Genomic DNA, 23,610 nt, shown 5'->3' with positions numbered 1-23,610 from the left:
CACTTGCGACTTCAGGTAACTCCAAAGCCAATAATCGCACGGACTGAGATCTGTGGACCTATGAGGCCAAGCATGACGAAAGTGGCGGCTGAGCCCACGATCATCACCAAACGACGCGCGCAAGAGATCTTCCACGCGTCTAGCAATACTTTGTTTTGTTTTTTGGTTCTAATAAAACCCCATGTCATTCCAAGCATGAGTGTCAATTTTTACCTCTCCATCTCCATTATTCCGTGCTTTATAAAGTTTTCAAATTTATACTGACTTTTTGATCACCTGTTATTTTATTAGCATCATCAACCTTTTGTTCTATGCTTTAAGTTCCACGATTTACCGCCATTTTCCGTTTAAGTCTCCGATTTTATCGCGTGCTTTTATTATTTATTATCTTCATCTTTTTAAAACAAATTCTGTAGGCTGAAGGGAAGCGTACTAAGCTGCTGCCAACCCGCACCCCTCGGGGGAATCGAAACTCAATAAAGAAAACAAAAAATTGAACTTTGCATTCTGAAAAATTTTAGTATCTGATTTGTAGGTAAATTTCTGCTAAAAACTAATTCCAGGGTTTAATCGTGCACATAAAAATTGCATTCGACGTGGCAAACAGAATACGAAACTGACGGTGCTGCTGGGATCTACATTATCCTTCACCAAAACTCAGGACACATATGATGTTAACAGCAAGATACCCAGTATCACTGTCCAAGTTTTTCCTCTGAATGATACTCTTGTTCGCCAACAGAACTGCAGAACTACGGTCATTGGCTATTACAAATTTGTTATCTTTTCCGTCTATTTTTGTCTCTATCACTGATATGTTCCTCTACTCACAGTTTGTAAACTGTTCGCACGCCACTCTGGTCGAAGTATAACGCGCGTGGAAGAATGGTGCTATCAAAAAACGGCGCCGAGGCAACTGTGGTCCAACTTGGGCCATGGATGACAGGCGTGAATGACTACTGCGGAGATGTGTGTCGGTGAAGAGAGGAGGAACCGTTGGGCAGGTGACCACCCAGATGAACCAAGAGGCTACCAACAGTGTCCCCACAGTGACAGTTCAGCGAACGATGCTGCATATGGACCTCCTCAGCAGGCACCTCTTCATGCATCCATACTGTTCACCAGCGACGAAGTCCAGAATTTGCTACCAATTACCGTTATTGAAACTCCAATGAGTGAAACAGATAACCTCTTCTGATGAATAAGGTTTTATGCTCCATTACACAGGTGGCCTTTGTCGTGTACGGTGTGAAACATGTGAAAGCAAGCATTCTGAAACATTCTTCTGAATAGGTCAGGCTGGGGGAGGAGAGTTACGGCCCGGGAGTGTTTTCTTGGCGTTCTGTGCGTGATCTCTTCATTCTGGAAGACACAATGGATAAATACAAGTGTGCGTCTGTCCCTGGTAACTGTGTCCAACTGTGGGGCGGCGGATAAGTTTGTAAAAATAATTAAATTAATTGCTGGATAAATGCTTACATGTAGAATCAGTTTCTGGCTTTTAGAATGTTGTTAATGCTGTCTTTCCCCGTTCTCAACACTGGCTCTCTATTTACTTTTTAGCACCCAGAAAGTGATTTAACAAAACATGGAACCAGTAATTAGAGATCCTAGTGCCCACTTTATCTGAGAATGTCATTATAGCTGCAACTTATAGCTCTGAGGAATTAGGAGATTGTTCGGGATTTCTAATCAAAAACGGTTTTCCAAAATAGTTGAATATATTCTGAAATTCACTGATAAAAAACGCAAGTATCCCTACAACCTAACTAACAGAGCAGTTCAGAGTCTAATGCGCTGATGCAACTATAAATGTCCCAATTAAATGTTAAAAAGAATGCTCGCCATAATTTGATGAAAATACTTCATCAAACGCCATGCTAAATATTTGGTAGAATGTCTGTCCCGCGACGGCACGTGAAAATACGACAATACGCAAACTGAAGCTAGATAATGAAAATCATCCCAGAATTAACACTTCACTTGAAATGTTTTCATGGTTCCGCGTATCTCTAGTAACTTAATACGGCACCCGAGGCTGTTTGTAGCAGTGATACCGATGCGACGCGACTCCCGACACAGATGGCGTGTCATTCAGCGTCTGGAGAGAACTGGGGCCTTGCTTCCTCGCGCAGCGTTCTTATATAGAAAGCTGCGGTGCGGACAGCTAAGGGAACGCCTGATCAAATCGGCTCTCCCGACTAGCCGCTGGGCTAGTAATGCACCACTTCAAGTTACATAATAATTTATAGCTTCTTTTGCTGATGGCCGATGAAGCTCTTAATTTAAACGTGCATTCAGCACGCAGGTAAGTATTGATAATAAAATTTTGATGTGGCTAAGTTAAATATTTTGGGCGAGAGAATTAATTAAATTACACTGCACGCAGTAGATGAGCTCTGAACTGGCATTTTGAGATCCGCTATCGCTATAATTTTATAGGTATTCAAAAGAAACTTTTCACATCTTCATAGTCATAGCGGACCTCCAACCTATTTAAATCTAAACATCCTAGCCTTATTTATTAGCCTACTTAATCTATCTTGCTTCCTTCAGTTTTGAGATGAAAACCAGAAAATCATGAATTTCCACTAAAATCTTAATTTGTGAAATCCAAGGTACTGTTTTTATTAAATCATTATGAAAGATGAATCTAAATATAAATTATGAAAACTCTAGCTCTTTTCTGTTGCGCCAATGATTTTTTCAGAAAAACGTCCAAATTTCGGAATTGGCTGAAGTTATCGAACTGATATTTAACACACATTAATTTAGTATTATTCCTGACATGCTAGAAAAGTTTTAGGTCATTTGCTTGATTTTTAAGGTATTGTGCAACATTTATGATGTCAGAGCTAGTTACAGCAGACTGGCTGGCACACAATGGAAACTGATGTGAATTTACTACAGCGTGAGTAGGCTGCTTCCCTACATCACCCTCTACTTAAATTTTTTTTGTTTATGAATGTTAATGAATGAAAAAAAATTTTAATTACAAAAGGGAAGCCAGAGTACAGTTTGACTCCCTATGAAAAATCAAAATTGAAATATAAACCTGTAGAAACATTAAAGAAAACTGATTACCTACATTAATTATTTAAATTGTAGGCATGTTCACTGCCTTTTAAACAATGTCATTACTCAAAATTTTAAGCAAAGTCAATGAAATATTTTGGCATACATATTGCCTTAGACAAACAAACACATACAAATTGAAAAATTATGAAAATCTTAGATCCATTAAATACATTAAATACGTTTTTACATACACAAATTCAAAGAAAATAACATGATACATAAACAGATGATTATCTCTTAGCAATCTTTTCTAAACCTGAAAGAAAAGTTCACAAATAATTTTTACACACGTGGTTGTAGCCGCTTTGGCTGGCGTCCTACACTTCCATTCACAAGGGTAGAGGAGGGGAAGTTGCTATGGTGTGCGTCCTTCACGTTTTCTCTAAATTACATGGTGGAAAGGGGAGGGGTCACTGTGAGTTGTGTCCAAGTCACTCCACGCTTTCACGCAGCTACCAGGCTGCCAATATCTGGTTTGTCCTGTAGAACAAACAAAAAGAGTGCCTCAGACTCTGTTCACTTAATATCTATGGGTGGGTCACAATGAAATGGGAATATATACATTTTATCCTTTGATATTTTGTTGGAACAAAGTTAACAGAACTTTTTCAATATTACTCTCGTGGTTACTTAATTGTCATAAAATTGGTAAACAAATGGCTCAAAACGCCGTTAGTCACGTACTAGAGAAAATTAATGCTCAAGGCATACAATCATGAATCCTATTTAACATCAATTTATTATTTCTGGGCCGGAAAACTGAACCAATGCTCGGTACATTCCTGACAAATCTGCATTTTATTTACTTAACTGACTCATCTTTGATTACCTTATTCTTAGAGATAGTATGAGTATGATTAGTGGTTGTTTTCTCAGCTTCTTTGTACATGTGAGTAACTTTTGGTAATAGTACAGTTGTGAGTGTTCAAAACACACTACGTTTCGTTGACTACTAAATCCACTTATTGGTCCTCTGCTGTTGTCAGTTCCACATCTGCAATTAGGTACTTACTTACTTTGAAGTGTATTTATGCTGAGCTAAAATAATGTTTCACGTCTGTCAGTATGTTATTTATTTATTTTGCTAGTATATGTACTTATTTAACACTCACTCTATTAATATTTAAAGCATAGGGTAGCACATTTATTTCATATTCATAGTGTATTGCAGCTGATTAGTTTGCTCACGTGGCAATCCATTTCCACTCGATCGGACGCTGAAACCTCAGGTAGTCTCTCTCAGACCTACCACTAAAGTGCATCAAGTAATTATGGACGAGCGTAATGCTAAATTCCTTAAACCTATAGGACACCATGAGCTGCTTTGTCTCATCTAACATAAGGGTACCTATGGTCGCATTCACGCCTCCAACTCATAACCTCAATACGTGTAGGTGTATCCTGTCACACACTACACTAAAATAATGGCCAGCTCCAACCTTATAAATACTTCAGGGACGTGTCCTTCACGTCTCAACCACAAACACTGCTCAATTCTATTACACTGCCTTTCCTTGCTACACCAGGTGAGTTTAATCTTACAACTTATCTGCATATTTTTCCTAACACTAAGCAATCTCTTTTACTATTTCTTAGTTAGCTCTAATGCATACACTAGGTTTCACTACTACTTCAGATCCTGCTTGTACATGAATTCATATATCTTTTTAAATTACTGTTGGTGGACCATTTCCAATAAAACAACACTTTGTACTTACTATATTACCAGGGTACTATACATAATTGTTACTCAAATACATTTGTATCTTAATTACGTCATACTTCTCTATTGTTTGTCACTATTAGGTTTGTCACATTAGGTATTTTTCTTCACTAATCGGTACATAGAATGGTTACATAACTCATGGCTTGATAGCCATGACAGGAAATTTTCATGTCTGGAAAGAAGAGGTCGAAATTTTTTTGTGGATAGGAAAGATGAAGAATGAGTGAGACCTGAAATGGAAAGAAGATCTCACACAGCTGGGACTGCACAGCTGCCACACTGTGTAGAGGCTACAGAACAACCACCTCCCTACAGCATTCATTGGTTTAATGCTGTAAAGAAGAGTTAGAAATTTTAGGTGGATAGAAAAGATGAAGAGTGAGTGAGACCTGAAAAGGAAAGAAGATCTCACACAGCTGGGACTGCACAGTTGCCACACTGTGTAGAGGTTACAGAACAACCTCCTCCCTACAGCATTCATTGGTTTAATGCTGTAAAGAAGAGTTAGAAATTTTAGGTGGATAGAAAAGATGAAGAGTGAGTGAGACCTGAAAAGGAAAGAAGATCTCACACAGCTGGGACTGCACAGTTGCCACACTGTGTAGAGGTTACAGAACAACCTCCTCCCTACAGCATTCATTGGCTTAATGCTGGCTTGATAGTCATAACGGAAAATTTTAGTATTTGGAAAGAAAAGGTCGAAATTTTTGTGGATAGGAAAGATGAAGAATGAGTGAGACCTGAAAGGGAAAGAAGATCTCATGCAGCTGGGACTGCACAGCTGCCACACTGTGTAGAGGTTACAGAACAACCTCCTCCCTACAGCATTCATTCATAACCTTTGACCACGCCACGTCGATCTGAAATTACTTTATGATGCCTTTTTAGAACCTGTCTCAGTTCTTCCTTCTGATTGGTTGAAATCTTATCGATTTCCTGCAATTTAGCTTCTAAATTGTCTAAAATAATTGCTTCTTCTTCTTCTTCTGTGTTCAGCTTACTGTTACTAAGATTAACACCTTCGTCCCAATACCTCCTATTTTTCAGAACTCGTATAGGCAGCTCCCAAGTTTCATTATCAGTTACTACATGTTTATCACTAAAAGGTACTATAATTACTCCGGTTATTGGCAAGACCATTCTTAACTGTCTTTTTTCAAAGTCAACAACACTCTGATATTTTGACAAGAAATCTATGCCAATTAAAACCTCAATACTGAGATTGTTTACAATTAAACATGGATGATCAATTAAATTACCATTAATGTCAAAGGGCAGCAAAGCTTCTTGCTTTACCGTTTTCGAAACCTTGCCAGTAGGACCAATTATTCTTAGTCCTGATACCCTCATTACTGTAAGCTTGTCTTTACCAGGTAATGCATCAAAGAAGAACTGAGATATTGCACTCACCTCACTTCCACTGTCTAAGAGACAACGTACATTGATACCCAACATATTCACTATTATTATAGGGTGGTTTATTCTAGGTTGTACAGGTGGTTCCTCAAATTCATCTAGTAGTTCCTTTTGGATTTGTCTCCAACTAAAGTGATCAACATCTGTCTTCATTACATTTAGGTCACAGTGTGTAGGGGTTTCCTGAATTACATTTTCAGCTGCCTTTTCCAGTCGGTCTATTAATTTTAAATCGAAACACCGCATGACTTCATTACATTTAGTTTGCTGAACATAACCCAAATTACTGTAGTCTGGGCGATTCTGCGCCTCCAGACCGGGCATAACGTTAGTTACAGCTAAACCACTTTCACCATTATCGTCGGTTTCCTTCTCAAGTGACAACTGGTCACAGCTACTGGGTTCATCGACCCCAAACAGCCTACCCTCTACATTCCCACTTATCTCCTGTCCTAAATCTATTAGTACATTATCAACATCCTGCACAGGCACTTTAGATAAGAGCACATCATCCTCATCGTAAATATAAGCATGAATTTCTTCTGCTTCTTCACCTGACAATTCAATATTTTGTAGCTCTTCCCTATCGTTACACTGCTGCGCCTTCTCTTTCTCTTCCCACTTAGAAAGCGTCTCTAACACGGTATCTATCAAATACTGTGAGTGATCTAATATTTCTGTTGTATCCTTAGGTGCTACCGACTCTTCATCCACATGTTCAGTTTGAGTATTCTGATCTGTCTTACCAATTCCCTTAACTACTGGCATAGGAAAAGTAACCGCCTGGTGAGCGCCAGTGTCCTCATAGACGGGAACTAGTTTTCCTGCCTCGGCATACTACTGTTTCCTTTAGTTTCATTATAGTTAGCTGGCATAGCCTTACTTTCCGTACTGTTGTTTACATGCATATTTCTGTTTGGAACAAAATTATTATCCCTTGGTCGCCATTGTTGTTTTTGATAATTATTTCCCCAATTCCTACCTCTCTTAGGATTACGAATACCTACTGTTCTGATATTTACATTGCCATTTTGCTCGTTCCTAAAATTACTATTATTGTTATTGGCATTTCTGTTATTACGTGCTTGCTCCTCATTGGCAGAAACACGTTCTACACGTTCCAAATACTCAATGAAACGATCAAGATTGTCTCTAGGGGCTGATATAATTCTAGTTTGCCAGTACCATGGCAATTTGGCTTCAAGACCCAGTATTATCATTTCAGGTTTTAGCTTTTCGTCCAAATGTGATAAACGTGAAATCCATGACCTAGCAAACTCTTTAATTGATTCCTTGCCTGCATTGAAGCATTTTCCACTCCAAAATTCTCTCAACACTTCATTTTGCTTATTGCTAGACCAATACTCATTAATAAAAGCTGTTTTAAATTCCGCTAATGTTTTACATTTCAACATAACATCAGCTGACCAACGCATGGCGTCACCTGCTAAATGGCTTCTAACAAACGAGATTTTCTCTCGTTCAGACCAAGTTGGTGGAATCACATCTTCAAAATCGTTCCAGAAATCTAGCGGATGGATATTTTTATCTGGATCGAACCGCAAGAACTGCCGACACCCGATAAAAGCGGCGTTTGCAGCTACAACTTGTTGTATATTACCGTTACCAGAAGTTACTGAAGCTACTTTACTCTCAATGTTAGCAATGTTAGTACTAATATTTTCTACTTTCATTTCAACATTATCTACTCTTTGCACAACATGAGTAGTATCACTTTTGATTGCATCTACGTCTGCTTGACATATGTTTACTTTTATATTAACATCTTTAAATCTATCTGAGCACAGTTCAGATTCCGCCTCGATCTTTTCTGTTAACTTGTGCTCCAGCTTCGCATCTTCCATTTGGAAGTCTTTGCGAACCTCAGCAACTTCGGATTTTACTGTTTTATACATTTCAGAAAACTGTTGAGCAACCTTTTTCTTAATATCTTCATGATTGTAATCAATTTTACAATTCAAACTGTCTAGATCCTCTTTCAACTTATTGCAACCAGCCTTGAAGGTATCGTCCATTACCTCCAATCGTTTATTAAAATTTATTTGGCTGGCCACAATTTCATTCTTTAATTCAGCCTTCATTCTAGCTGACATTTGTGCATGGCTGCTTTTGACCTCAGTTATTTCAGACTTTAATTCAGCTGTCATTCTAGCATTACTGGCGGCTATTGCTTGTAATATAACATTTAAATCAACAGCCCCAGCATCTTTGGGTTGCTCACTAGCTGGCTTTTTATCAAATTCAGGTGACGAAAAACTAGCTCCAACACCAGAATCATCAAAACTAAATGAAACAACTGATTGATCAGTCATATCTAACTTCTCCTTCTTAAACTCTACCATCCCTGATGACTGTTTCATTATTAATTCATCAGAGAAACTATCATCCAATAAATTTACAATTTCTACTTTCTGCTTTACTACAGGGGTCTCTATTATTGAATCATTGCCCCTTCGCACACTACTGTCAGGAGACAATACTTCATATTTCACTTTAGCATTACTACTTTCATGCATATTTACACTCGAACCGTTGTCTGGATTTACAGTTCCCTCAACAGACATAGGTTCTAATTTAAGTTTAACCTCAGTTTCTTTTGGCGGTTCCATCGCCAACAGTCTTTTAGTGCAGGTTAGTAAACTTTTTAACAGCTTTTCACTTAACTTAGTTCCTTCTGGACGACGTATGGTGTTGCCGGCTCGGCGTACCAGGATTCCTGATGCGACGTGGCACGTTGAACTGCAGACGGCTCTCCGACGGCTGTTGTGTGTTTGCGTGGCCCGCAATTGCAGGCGCTGCGCCGGCTGCTCCAGCGGACGACTGCGATGCGGCGAGACTGGCTTCTCGCGATGCCGGCAGCACCGCTAGACTCAGTGCCAGCTCTGTCAATCCAGATGCGTTGCTAATCCAATTGCGTCGTCCACATGCACACGTAACACATACACTGTTCTATACTCAGTTGCGTGTCGTATTTCACTCGCGAATCCGAATAGTTAAAAATCACTTTCACTTAGTTGATTTCCCGGCCGATGCACCATATGTGGAGCGGCGGATAAGTTTGTAAAAATAATTAAATTAATTGCTGGATAAATGCTTGCATGTAGAATCAGTTTCTGGCTTTTAGAATGTTGTTAATGCTGTCTTTCGCCGTTCTCAACACTGGCTCTCTATTTACTTTTTAGGACCCAGAAAGTGATTTAACAAAACATGGAACCAGTAATTAGAGATCCTAGTGCCCACTTTATCTGAGAATGTCATTATAGCTGCAGCTTATACCTCTGAGGAATTAGGAGATTGTTCGGGATTTCTAATCGAAAACGGTTTTCCAAAATAGTTGAATATATTCTGAAATTCACTGATAAAAAACGCAAGTATCCCTACAACCTAACTAACAGAGCAGTTCAGAGTCTAATGCGCTGATGCAACTATAAATGTCCCAATTAAATGTTAAAAAGAATGCTCGCCATAATTTGATGAAAATACTTCATCAAACGCTACGCTAAATATTTGGTAGAATGTCTGTCCCGCGACGGCACGTGAAAATACGACAATACGCAAACTGAAGCTAGATAATGAAAATCATCCCAGAATTAACACTTCACTTGAAATGTTTTCATGGTTCCGCGTATCTCTAGTAACTTAATACGGCACCCGAGGCTGTTTGTAGCAGTGATACCGATGCGACGCGACTCCCGACACAGATGGCGTGTCATTCAGCGTCTGGAGAGAACTGGGGCCTTGCTTCCTCGCGCAGCGTTCTTATATATAAAGCTGCGGTGCGGACGGCTAAGGGAACGCCTGATCAAATCGGCTCTCCCGACTAGCCGCTGGGCTAGTAACGCACCACTTCAAGTTACATAATAATTTATAGCTTCTTTTGCTGATGGCCGATGAAGCTCTTAATTTAAACGTGCATTCAGCACGCAGGTAAGTATTGATAATAAAATTTTGACGTGGCTAAGTTAAATATTTTGGGCGAGAGAATTAATTAAATTACACTGCACGCAGTAGATGAGCTCTGAACTGGCCCTTTTGAGATCAACTATCGCTATAATTTTATAGGTATTCAAAAGAATCTTTTCACATCTTCATAGTCATAGCGGACCTCCAACCTATTTAAATCTAAACATCCTAGCCTTATTTATTAGCCTACTTAATCTATCTTGCTTCCTTCAGTTTTGAGATGAAAACCAGAAAATCATGAATTTCCACTAAAATCTTAATTTGTGAAATCCAAAGTACTGTTTTTATTAAATCATTATGAAAGATGAATCTAAATATAAATTTTGAAGTCTCTAGCTCTTTTCTGTTGCGCCAATGATTTTTTCAGAAAAACGTCCAAATTTCGGAATTGGCTGAACTTATCGAACTGATATTTAACACACATTAATTTAGTATTATTCCTGACATGCTAGAAAAGTTTTAGGTCATTTGCTTGATTTTTAAGGTATTGTGCAACATTTATGACGTCAGAGCTAGTTACAGCAGACTGGTTGGCACACAATGGAAACTGATGTGAATTTACTACAGCGTGAGTAGGCTGCTTCCCTACACAACCCTATATGCAGTTTGTTTTTCTTCACTATGATGGCATCTATCAGCAGGACAATGCAACGTGCCACACAGCTCGCAGTGTTCGTATGTGGTTCGAAAAGCACCAGAATGAGTTTACGGTACTCAGCTGGCTAAACTTTCCGCATTTAAACCCAGTCAAAATTTGTGCGACCACCTCAGACGGGCTGTACGCGCCGTGGATCCTCAACCGAGAAAACTAGCATTCTTGGCCACATCATTGGAGTCGGCTTAGCTCCACATCCCTGTCGGTACCTTCACAAACTTCACAGACTCTTTTTTAGCACATCTCTCAGTGGCCCACACTGAAAAAGGTGGTTGTTAAGGTTTTTAACAGGTGGTTACATTAGTGTGACTCGACGTCGCATCATGAGACATGCTGGACCAGAATGGCAATTAATGCGGTGTGGTAACTTTCGTTCTGCAAGGAGCCCCCACCCACGGGTACGTTCATTGTGATGTTATATGTAGAAAAGTGATTCGTCTGAAATAATAAATTGGTGCCACATTTATGTCTAATGTTGGTGATGAGCTCACCACTGTTGCACATCTCTCTCCGCTTGTTCCGCTGAGTTGTTGCCGGAAATATTTACATGAGTTCTCCTTTTCGTAATGCTCCACCTGACGTTTCCTAAAGTCTTGGGAGGATTGAGCTTTCCGTAACTTCTTGTGACACAAAACGTGTGCCCTAGCACCCCCTGCTAATTTCAACATGGCCACTGCAATAGCTCGTTATTTCAGTCTCATTATTTTGTACCTGTATCTAAATTATCAAAGAAACTAATAAATACTCACCATATCTTCATGAAAGTATAGTTACTAATAAGGCAGTGCTGGCATCTAAGATAGGTTAAGATATGACTGTTCCTTTCTTTCCTCCCTTATCGTTTCTAGCTGCCTACATAGTTCCACTTTATTAGCTCGTAATGAGCTGTCTCATCCAGCAAGTGTTCAACTGCTTATTGAGCTGACTCTTTTTCACTCACTGCCATTTTGTTCATCTGTTACTGCCAGAAGCGTACAATACACCCCAGAAAAGAAAAAGGGGAAGACAAGAAATCGCTATACATAGTCATACAAAAAATCTTAAAACTGGCACATACTTGTACATCTTACTTGTCTTTGCTGTTCTTTTTCAGCCAGTCATTCCAGCCTCGAAAAGATTTTCTAACACCACCTGTGATGGTGATATAGTCATCCACTGGCCGAAGATAAATGTTGTTCTCTTTATAAACGGACATTTGAAAAGCATGCCCACAGGTGATGGCATCAGGTTATAAGCAACGAACCTCCGTCTGGGCCAAGATGACGTAGATGCCCATGTGTCGGGGCCTCTCTCTCACGCAGCGCTGCAACGGGCGAGCTTGCTTAAGCGTGCAGACCAAGCTCCCCCAAACTGCTGTGTCAGATGGTTGCGTCTCACCTCTCGCAACTGTGAGTGGAGTGGGCCAAGATTCAGGGTAATGCTACAAACGCCGTTGCCAAGGACGAAACCACACTCTCCAGAGGCTCAGGGCCGGGCTTAATTCGACTGTTGGGACACCAAGGTTGCTGCTGGACCACCGATCTGGTAGTCCCGTTAAGATGTGGAAACAACGTTGGCAGCCTCACGGTGAAATACTACACGCAACACACGCCAGTTCGACTCTTCACTGTATCCGTGGCAAGTCTGGTTGGATGACTAGCCACTACACACTGAGCTGACGAAAGTCATGGAATATCAAATGCACATGTACAGATGGCAATAGTATCGCGTACTCAAGATATAAAAGGGCCGAGCATTGGCAGAACTGTCATTTGTACTTAGGTGGTCCTTACGAAAAATTTCCGACGTAATTATGGCGGCATGACGGGAATTAACAGACTTCGAACGCAGAATATAAGTTGGAGCTAGAAGCGTGGAACATTCCATTTCGGAAGCTGTTAGGGGATTCGCTGTGCCGAGATTCACGAAGTCAAGGGTGTGCCGAGAATTCACCATGTCAAGATTGTGACGAGAATTCCACATTTCGTGCGTTATTTCACATCACGGATAGCGCAGTTACCAACGACCTTCACTTGACTACCGAAGTCAGCGTTAACAGATAGGCAACATTCCGTGAAAGAACCGCAGAAATCAATATGGGGCGTACGACAAACTTATCCGTTAGGACAGTGTGGCGAAAATTGGCTTCAGTGGTGTATGGCAGCAGGCGACGGACGTTAGTACCTTTGCTAACAGCACGATATTCGCTGCAGCGCCTCTCTTGGGCTCGTGATCATATCGGCTGGACCCTAGACGCCTGGAAAACGATGACTGGGTAGGATAATCCCGATTTAAGTTGGTAAGAGCTGGTGGTAGTGTTCGAGTGTGGCGGAGACCCCAGTGGCCATCGACCCAAGTTGTGAACAAGGCGCTGTGCAAGCAGGTGGTGGCTACATAATGTTTTGGACTCCGTTTATTTGGAATGGATTGTGTCCTCTGACCCAACTGCACCGATCATTGACTTGAAATGGTTATGTTCGGCAACTTGGAGACCATTTTCAGCCATGTACCAATAAATGGCAACGGGCTTCCGATCGGTTTGAAGAACGTTCTGGACAATTAGAGGGAGTGTTGTGGCCACCCACATCGCCCGACATAAATTTCATCGAACATCTGTAGGACATAATCGAGAGATCAATTCATGCGCAAAATCCTGCACTGGCAACACTTTGGCAATTACGGTCGGCTACGAAGGCAGCATGTCGTAATATTTCGACAAGAGACTTTTAGCGACTATACCAGGACGAGTTGCTACACTACGCCGGGTAGTAAAAGGTCCGGAATGGTATTATAGTCCGATCCACGAACGATGGCGGGTTCGCGCAGGTCGAGAAGCGGACTGGGATTACATTGTTGCCAGTTCCAAGCGACAACTGCAGTACGTGTATACACATGCCTTGCGCTTGATGTAAGCGTATACCCTGCACATTATATCTCTCACTTCCTTTGGCAGAACTTATTGCTTACTATCATCATCACTCCTGACAACTCGCAACAAACAGAACAAAAATGAACTAAAAAGCTCGCTACGATCGCACTTAATGCTCCCACTGGGTACGAGATTCACAGCAGAGTGCTCAGAACACTGCTGAACCCTCATTGGCTGTTGGAGAATGTGTGACGTAAGTGTGCAGAACGAGCTTAAACTCGACCGCCATCGTTTGTGACTCCAACTATAGTAGGTCTTCTACGATTTCTGTCACCTGGGAGGGCAGGGCAGGACTTCTTGCCACAGCTGTCACGCAAGCGGCTCGCCAAGTGCCACAGAAATACCTAGAACATTGACCGTTGCCCCAGCGACAGGGTTGTGGCTATTCTGAAGTCGTGCTGTTTCAGTACCTATATTTAATAAGAATAAAGTCAGTGTTACTTTTCTGATGCTTTATATCTTCCTGAATAAAGTAATCTTCACCTAACACGGCTTCACACGTTTTCATCACATAGCTCTCTTGTCTTTCTTTTAGGGTACAAATTTTGCAGTTGTTTAAACTAAGTTCCAAAAACGCTATACACTTGAAATTATAAACGTAGCTCTGAACTGGATAAAAATTCAATCGGAGAGCAGTTCAGGCACAGAACGGGGTGACGAAGTAGCAATAACGCAGAGCACCGACTAACCTGCAAGATGGTTGTGCTTAGCAAATTGCATCAGAGCCTCTGCAGGCGCCATGTGCGTAAGTTACCTGCAGCTCAGAGTCGGAAACAATCTTTCAGTTTATAGGTGCACCTCTTTAAAGCCTGAAGCCATTTCTACCAAACTGGGATCGCTTCCTAGAGTAACAGTACTGTGACAGGCAGGCCCCAGTAGCATCCCTACAGCTAAATGTAGGGGCATAAAGGAATGATAAAAAAGATTAACTCAGGGATGCTTTGATCAATTTCAACCAAATTTGGTATGTACATGACTCAGTTTACTACGTTTTCACCAAGTCGCTCTCTTGTTTGTGTGTCTGTCTGTTCGGCACAAATTTTATATTTCCTTTTAAACCAACTTCTCTATGAGCTAGAGAATTCAAACTTTCAACATAACCCAGAATAGGATGACAATACAATAATAACCCAATTACTAGAGTACTTTCTTTATCACTGTCGTTTCCTGAAGAGCTAGAGACTTGTAAATTTCAATATAGTTCAAAACTGGTGACACGGCAATATTAACTCGCTTTGTTGTTGGGTGTGTGGTGGAGGGTAGTTTGCGCATCACTGTCATTTCAACTTTTTCCTGATCCAGCTGTGAGTGATTTGTAGGAAGAACGAATCTCTCTAACTATTAACTTCATGGCCTTTTCGCAAGATCTTCATGGGAAAAAGCAATATAGTAGTTGACACAGATAAAAAAAATTGAAATAAACCTGAAATGTACCACATTTTCCTGCCTGTAACCTTATGAAGATGCTTGAAATAGACTGAAAAATTTCACACACACAAGACTGAAAAGCAGAAAGGAATTATTTAAATAATAATACATTTTTAATATAATATTTTTTCATATTCGACCAAAAGTGTGAAGTACTTTATCCTAGTACCATACAGATCAAAGCCCCATACAGATAATTCCCAAAACTTGTGACGGCGACTTTTCAGCAGCTACGAAAGTACTCATAAGATTTATAGCAAACAGAATTAGAAATCGCATCACTTTCCAGTGCCACAAAACAGCACAGAGTTGAATTTGTGCTCTAGCATTGCCTTCCGGACGTCTGTGTAGTTCTTCTGTAGCACAAGAAATTCTTTGGATGTGGTAGTTCAATATGTTAGCCCGCAGAGAGCAGTAAACAGTGACAGACTGCCGTGCGGTTCTGTTGTCCATTTTGGCATAAGAAAGCACGGGCCCTGCTGACAAAAGTTACTGTGAGTGTTTCGATATTTATAATTCGGTTTCAAATAGTTTTAGTTAAATTAAATGCATATTACTAATGCAATAAGTAAATAACTTGATCAAATTTCTTAGTTATCCTGACATAACCCATAGGTTCCACTTGCCTTTCGTACATAAATTTAAAAAAAAATTTGATGTATTACAATGCGCTACAATGGTAATATTCACCCTAAATAATAAATCCTTTGGTACAGTTTATCATAGTTTGGAGAGAAAAGGGGTATTCCCAAGCCTGTTATTTTGCTAGAAAATTGAAAAGTGGATAATTTATGTAAAAATATGAAAGTGGGCCCTGTCTCGGATATAAGTTAACTAATTACCCTCCAGAATAGCGAAATAAGAGTCACATGGTAACTGAATGAGAAAGGAATAAGTTTGCAATTACTTTAATTCTGATAAACTTATGTAAAAAATGTTGACGGACAATAGCAATACTAATATAAAAACACCTTGACAAATCCGACGAAGGAGTTGGAGGTGAAGGCGCTAGCAATCATGCTAATGAATTAATTGCACTCATGAAATCCCTAGCGATTGTCATGATGTTAACTGAAATTTAAATATTACCACAGAAGGAAATATGTTGCACCTATGGAGAAAGTTGAAAGCAGACTGTTCACTGATGAAAAATGCAAGTCTCCGTAGTCAAGCTTGAAGTGGATGAAATGTTACAAATTGACTTCAGTTCCTCTACACATCATCTCACGGCTACGATTAAATTTGAGCATAGTGTTGTGGATGGAGGCTGGAGTGGCTGCACAATCAGTCATAGCTGGCACCAATGACCCTCGCCAATAGGAAAATGCAAATTAGCCACATTTTCTCTTAATCCCTACATGAGCTCTGTTGGCAGCAGGCCAGCGCCGTCTCTTGCCAAATGACGCAGTCACTGGGGAGCACTTCAATGAAGAAGATGAGGGTGAAGTAATTTTCGACAGATTGTTTTGTATAAGGAAACCTGGCACTGCCGCATTTCACGACTCTTATTATATTCAGATCGTATGGTCCTCAGATCTTCTGAATGGCAAATTTTCAACTGTGTGTGAAATCTTATGGGACTTAACTGCTATGGTCATCAGTCCCTAAGCTTACACACCACTTAACCTAAATTATCCTAAGGACAAACACACACACCCATGCCCGAGGGAGGACTCGAACTTCCGCTGGGATCAGCCGCACAGTCCATGACTGCAGCGCCTCAGACCGCTCGGCTAATCCCGCGCGTCTCTGAATGGCGACTAACCATATTGCTTCATAGAACATGCTAGTCCTCTTCCGTACTATCCTCTCTCCAGTCAAACAGCAACGTGTATTGGAACATCTTATGCAGAAAAAAGTCGCCTCACTGTCACTCTCTTTGGCCAGTGAGGCAGTCTTCATCTGCACCCTCCTGCTTATTCTCGCGAACCAGTCCCAACAACTATTATATTGAGTAAGCATTTAGATTTTGTTAAGTCAACATGTACAGCTGTATCTTATGCTATCAAACACTAACACTGCATGTTGCCATTCTACTATCTAATGTCTCTATGGTATCCCATACTTTTGCAGGGAAAACTCATCTTTCTAATTTCGTACACAATATTACCTCCTGAAGAAACATTTGTCCTCTGTGACATTGTAAACTGACGTTGGGAGGTTCTTGTGCCACAATAAATCCTGCCTGTGTTTGTCCCTGGCGCTTGGGCCCCCTAATGCAGCAAATACAAAGATCCGTCTGGCCCGCAAGCTACTGACTTCCGCATCCCTCAGGCCCTCTTCCGTAAAACGGCTCAGAGTGAGATGGCCTACTCTTACTCCGTGGCATTCTGTGTACTTCTTCCCTGTCCAAATGCTTTCAACACCCTCTGGTTTACATGAGGCAAGCAAATCTGAATCAAGGCTACATGAAGAGTAAGGTTACAGTAGTCAGTTGGCGAAAATCACTAGTACTGTCGTATGTCATACACTTTGATGTCGATTAAATATGCAGACCATGGGGTCTTCAGCATGGATTTAGATGCATTACATGATTCAACATGTTCCGCTCAAATGAAAGAAACAGATAGAGGAGTCGGAATACAACTACTCTGGAATAGGAACTTACGATATTGGATATAGTCCTGAAACGGAGAAAGTTTTGGGATCTGCAACAAAAAGGGACGGTCAATGCACACACATCTTAAGTTCAAAAACTGTTAGTGGATTAATTAATACACATCGTCAGAATTGGATGCAGTTAGAGTATGAAGACATTTTTCTGTGGAACTACATGACATACTCAATGCAGCATATCCCATTTGTTGGATCGCAATGGGAGGTGGAACTGTATGACCACCTAGCTTTTTGTTAAGGGCGTATCAAATGCCCGGTACATGTGCCACCAGTTACCAGTGAAGGAAAATTTCCAAAAGCATCTGTAGAGATTCCCACGATGCCTGATGTACTACTTGGTGGAGCGCTCTACAGCTTCTTCTGCGATCAAAGATACCATTTGTTGTACTTTTGTGCCTCAGTGTAGATGAAGAACATCTTTTCCAGTGTTGTTAATAAACATTGTAAATGCTTTGACAACGATAGTGGTGGTGACATTGTAAGACGAAAACCGGTTAACCTAGAAGAACACACACAATATAGTACCCTTCATTTATTAATATGCTGTGTCTGTATTTAATCTTGTGGTCACAATTGTATCACTTTCTGTAATGTACTACATTGCTGAATAAGCAGTACATTACCTTTGCTGAACTTACGGCGAGTGTGTATCGATTGTCTTTGTTGTTCCTGGAATTTCGAAGCTTTCAGTGACTCAGAATTACTTCGAAGACCATTATGTACCTATTCAAAAATGTACATGATATCCATAAATATTTACCCTGATAACAAAACAGTGCAACTCTTTATTACATCCAATAAATGAAACATGCGTTATAATAATATGTTATAACTTAACTCATTAAGTTTTGAAATTGAATAAACATTTAATACAGATAATACAAATTTAAATAACTTAAACATGTGTATACACTACGTGATCAAAAGTAACCGGACACCTGGCTGAAAATGGTTTACAAGCTCGTGGCGCCCTCCATCGGTAATGCTGGAATTCAATACGGTGTTGGCCTACCTTTAGCCTCGATGACAGCTTCGGCTCTCTGAGGTATTCGTTGAATCAGGTGCTGGAAGGTTTCTTGGGAAATGGCAGCCCACTCTTGACGGAGTGCTGTACTGAGGACAGGTATCGATGTCGGTCGGTCAGGCCTTGCACGAAGTCGACGTTCCAAAACATCCCAAAGGCGTTGTATACGATTCAGGTCAGGACTCTGTGCAGGCCAGTCCATTACAGGGATGTTATTGTCGTGTAACCAATCCGCCACAGGACGTGCATTATGAACAGGAGCTCGATCATGTTGAAAGATGCAATAGCCATCCCCGAATTGCTGTTGAACAGTGGGAACCAAGAAGGTGCTTAAAACATCAATGTAGGCCTGCACTCTGATAGTGCTACGCAGAACAACAAGGAGTGCAAGGCTCCTCCATGAAAAACACGACCACACCATAACCCACCGCCTCCGTATTTTACTGTTGGCAGAACACACGCTGGCAGATGACGTTCACCCAGCCATCGGATCACCACATTTTATACCGTGATTGGTCACTTCACACAACGTTTTTCCACTGTTAGATCGTCCAATGTTTACGCTCTTTACACCAATTGAGGCGTCGTTTGGCATTTTCCGCCGTGATGTGTGGCTTATGAGAAGCCGTTCGACCATGAAATCCATGTTTTCACACCTCCTGCCTGTCTGTCATAGTGCTTGCAGTGGATCTTGATGCACTTTGGAATTCAGAGGTTGCTGATATGGAGTATCTGACAGTAGGTGGCAGCACAGTGTACCTAATATGAAAAACGTATGTTTTGGGGGAAGTGTCCAGATACTTTCGATCACATTGTGTACATGGTAATACGCAAAATGACAAGCTAGTATTCAATCTTTTGCCACACATTCTGCAACATGCCTGGTGTGAGTGCCCAAATGGCATCTCTGATGCGTTGTTGCAATGTCAGAATAAGAGGAACTGCTCTTTTGCACATAATAATTTTCACATACCCTGAAGGAAAGAAATCTAAGAGTGATACGTCAGGTGATAACGGGAGCTATCGAACTGAGCCATCTCTGCCAATCCAGCTTTTGGGGAAGTTATCATTAAGAAAATCGCGGACTTCCAGAGACCAATGACCGGAAGCGCTAATTTGTGGAAAGATGATAGTTTCTTCCACATCATGCAACTGGAGAACGGTATAATTCATCAACATGTCTAGGTAAACGTATCCTCTTACATTGTTTTCAAGAAAGAAAAATGGGACAATCACTCGATCACACATTAACCCCACGCCACACATTAACCTTTGGGCTCTTTCGAATTTGTTCTCGTACAACATGAGGATTTTCTTACCCCTAGATCCGGACTTTATGGCTGTTTACTGAGCCACAAACGTGTAGCCTCAGCTGAATGACACATAAGTTTCAAGAGTTCATTGTCCTAAACCAACTGGTTCTGGGCGACCATCTGGTTGTAATGGCTGAAAAATTTGTTTACTTTGCATCAAGTCTTTTCTTTCCATAATGGGACACAAACGTTCGCTGCACAGTAATCGGAGATTTGGTTTCGGGTAGCCACATAACACACTGAGCTTTCTTCTGGGAGACGGGGGGAAGGGGTAGCCATTCTTTACGAACATAGGTCACACAGCACTCTTTGTAGTGAAAGTGTTCACTGAGACACGTCTTACTGAGTCCTCATGAGTTCCCTGGTAGACCAGTTGTAACACCCCCGGGAGTACGAATGGGTGGGGTATCTTTAAACTTTTTGTCGTTTCGTGACCGTGCGCCCTGTCCACACCTGGTAATCCCACGGCGGTCGTACTGTTCTGCTCCACACTGCTGCTGCTTGCCTGAAATTATTTATCGAAATATGCAAGCGAATAAAGGGAGCCACTCAGCGTTAACACAACACTGTTCGACGTCTGGAATGAACAACTATATTCTGAGACGATTAAAGGAAAATCGCAGGTTGCACTATTTACATTCTGATTCAGAGGTCTTATCCCAATTAATGGATGATTAACAGTCCACAAAATATCATTTAGACGAGCGTATGCGTAACCAACACGACGCGGGTGATTGTTGATGATGCGGAAGCCGAATGAACGAACGAAAGTTCTTACACTCGTCACACATACAGACACCTGCTAATAGTCCTCCTTGTCACTAGTAATGATATACTGTTCGTAAAGCTAATTTTTCAGTTCTCAGTTCTCACTTGTACGAGCGTGCGCGTAACCGTCTCGGCGCGGCTGATTGTTGATAATGCGCAAAACGCGATGATCGAACACACGTCCTCACGCTCGCTACAAGACACTGGCACTTGACTGCACTCGTGGTCGTGCGGTAGTGTTCTCGCTTCCAACGCACGGGTTCCCGGTTTCGATTCCCGGCGGGGGCAGGTTTTCTCTGCCTCGTGATGACTGGGTGTTGTGTGATGTCCTTAGATTAGTTAGGTTCTCGGGGACTAATGACCATAGCTGTTAAGTCCCATAGTGCTCAGAGCCATTTGAACCATTTTGAACTTGACTGCACTGTTTTATGCTAACTAATTTTTACTGTTTCACATTGGTTCATTCTGGGAGACCGAACACGGCGTGGATGATCGATGCTGTGCGACACGCAACGAGAGGAAACATAACCACGTTATCGACGCCACTGCTCATTTTTTCATTACTTCTTGACGCACTTTCCTCTGAATCACTTCCATATTTCATCACTTTACCGTAACAGCACTTGTAGCAACACCTAAAAAAGCCTGTCACATGCAGAGCTACACACTACACAACATAACAGTACCGTGTCCCGCGCTCGACTCTCTACAGACGCGGCTTCCCGCAAAGATACTCCACAATTAAGCCAGCGATATGACAATACGCTTACACAGTCACGAAAAGCAAACGTTACCATTATAAATTTAATTCATATTTACTCATGAATTCAGAGTAATCATTTCCGGACCCCCTGTATTTGGACTCCTTTCTCAGGACTTACAGTCCATGAGCAACTGTTGAATCAACCTGTATTGCGGGTACTGTTGGTAACGTGTCTGCTGTGTATTTGGGCAGTATCTCACCGGCGAGTAGTGACCCAGTGGCGGCTGTTGCAGGCGAGGCCCGCTGCCCGTACCCCGGCGACCCGGCGCACGGCCGCATCGCGCCGGTCAAGTTCTCGTACGAGCCGGGCGACAAGCTGCAGGTGACGTGCGGCGCGGGCTTCGTCAGCCGGCTGGGCGAGCCGCCGCAGTGCCAGGGCGACGGCACCTGGTCGCTGCCCGTGCCGCAGTGCCGCAGCTACCGGCACGTCTGAGCGACGCCGCGGGCGGCTGCTGCTAGCGGACTTCCAGCGCCGCCAGCGACGCGTCTCGCTGCCTCACCGACATACGCGGACACCGTCTCAGCCAGTGAACCGCCCGCCGGAGATTTCTGGGGTAGCTTGTCCTGTGGCAGACCCTTCACAGTTGCTGAGGTCACGTAGAACAACATGCGCTGACCTGCAGATCATTTCTAGTGCAGCAGCTGAAATTGATCATAGTGGCAAGAAAACAACGCAGATCACAATTTTTTCCTGCTCGGAAAACGCCACATCAGTTTTCTACATTGAATTGTCTGTAATAGATTGACAGACAATGGATCTAATTCACGGTGAAGGTGGTAATCTCATTGTTAGTAAAGACCTATAATACTGAGTGAACACGAACATTGGCAAATTGTCAAAATTGCTCACTAACAATGTGAAATTTGAGTTTCTTTCCACTTACAAAATGTTCGCACAACTTATGGGAATGCAGCTGATTACCGACGGCTGCCGATATTTCCATAGGTTAATACCCCGTCGTTACCAAGGCAAAAGTGCAGTGAAGAGGCGCTGTGCAAGGACATTTAGACCCCCTGCAGGTAGGGCTACGCCGACCAAAAACGACTGCACAGCATATGCAGTAAGACAACACACACACACTCACACACCTAAAACAACTAGTTACACCACACAACCACAGATGGCCAACGTCAAAAGTTATCGGCAGTGAGTAGTATGAGTTTTTTGGGATAAGGGACTCGTGGTAACTCATCACAAAGTAATAATGGAATTACGATTTCTTCGACGTGTTACACCTGTTACCTCAGCTTCTGTGAAAGCACTGTGACGACAGTGAAACAGCGTGTAAGTGGAGTTACCAAACAGTAAAACATGAAACCCGTAGTAATGCAGCAATCCTGAGATGCAAAAGTACTGTGACGTGGTTGCTGCCGCACAGAGAAAACCTCAACATAGCGTCGTTCTGCCGATGATCCATTATATTTAGTGAATCTATACATGAGATACACAAGGTGTCCTCGAAACGTTGCGACAAACTTCGTGCGACTGTCGAGAGTGTCTTGTGGAAGAAATCGAAGATAGGAACCCGTCATCCAACGACGCTACAGAGTGTCGATATTAGAGACGCCAGTGCGTGCCAATAGGCCACCCCTTCGGCAGCAAACGTGACAGTGTATGCTGACGGACCGTAGGCGGAAATTCTCGCAGTGTTGTTTATTAGATAGCGACTGATTGCCACGATCGATGGAGTTAGCTGCTGCAGGCCTTGTCCCCTTTGAACGTGATGCTTTGTTGCGATGACAGATAACTGTTTCAGACAAGGGTTGCAATCTGTTGTTGATTTTTTCCAATGTATACTGAAAATCGTTTGATGTTTTAGACTGTTCCAGGAGAAAAATAAACTGCAGATGGATACCCACGTCCTAATGGTCATCTGCTTTGTGTAAAGAGCAGCGCTTTCATAGTAGACAAAGCGTTTCCATACAGCAGC

The 23,610-nt window shown here is 41.8% G+C and overlaps 1 protein-coding gene across 1 annotated transcript in view; it reads left to right on the top strand.

The window, feature by feature from the left end:
• Nucleotides 1-22,112, top strand: part of LOC124795808 (locomotion-related protein Hikaru genki-like) — a gene marked incomplete at its 5' end in the record, with an annotated part of 321,671 nt that extends 299,559 nt beyond the window's left edge. The window contains one exon of the mRNA XM_047259889.1: nucleotides 21,913-22,112. Within this exon, the coding sequence (XP_047115845.1) occupies nucleotides 21,913-22,112 (200 nt within the window). The remainder of the gene's footprint in view (nucleotides 1-21,912) is intronic.
• Between the last annotated feature and the right edge of the window lie 1,498 nt (nucleotides 22,113-23,610).

Source organism: Schistocerca piceifrons, chromosome 4 (genome assembly GCF_021461385.2).
Source record: "Schistocerca piceifrons isolate TAMUIC-IGC-003096 chromosome 4, iqSchPice1.1, whole genome shotgun sequence".
NCBI lineage: Eukaryota > Metazoa > Arthropoda > Insecta > Orthoptera > Acrididae > Schistocerca > Schistocerca piceifrons.
Note: the sequence above shows the minus strand (reverse complement) of the source record. Positions and strands in the feature narration are given on the sequence as shown.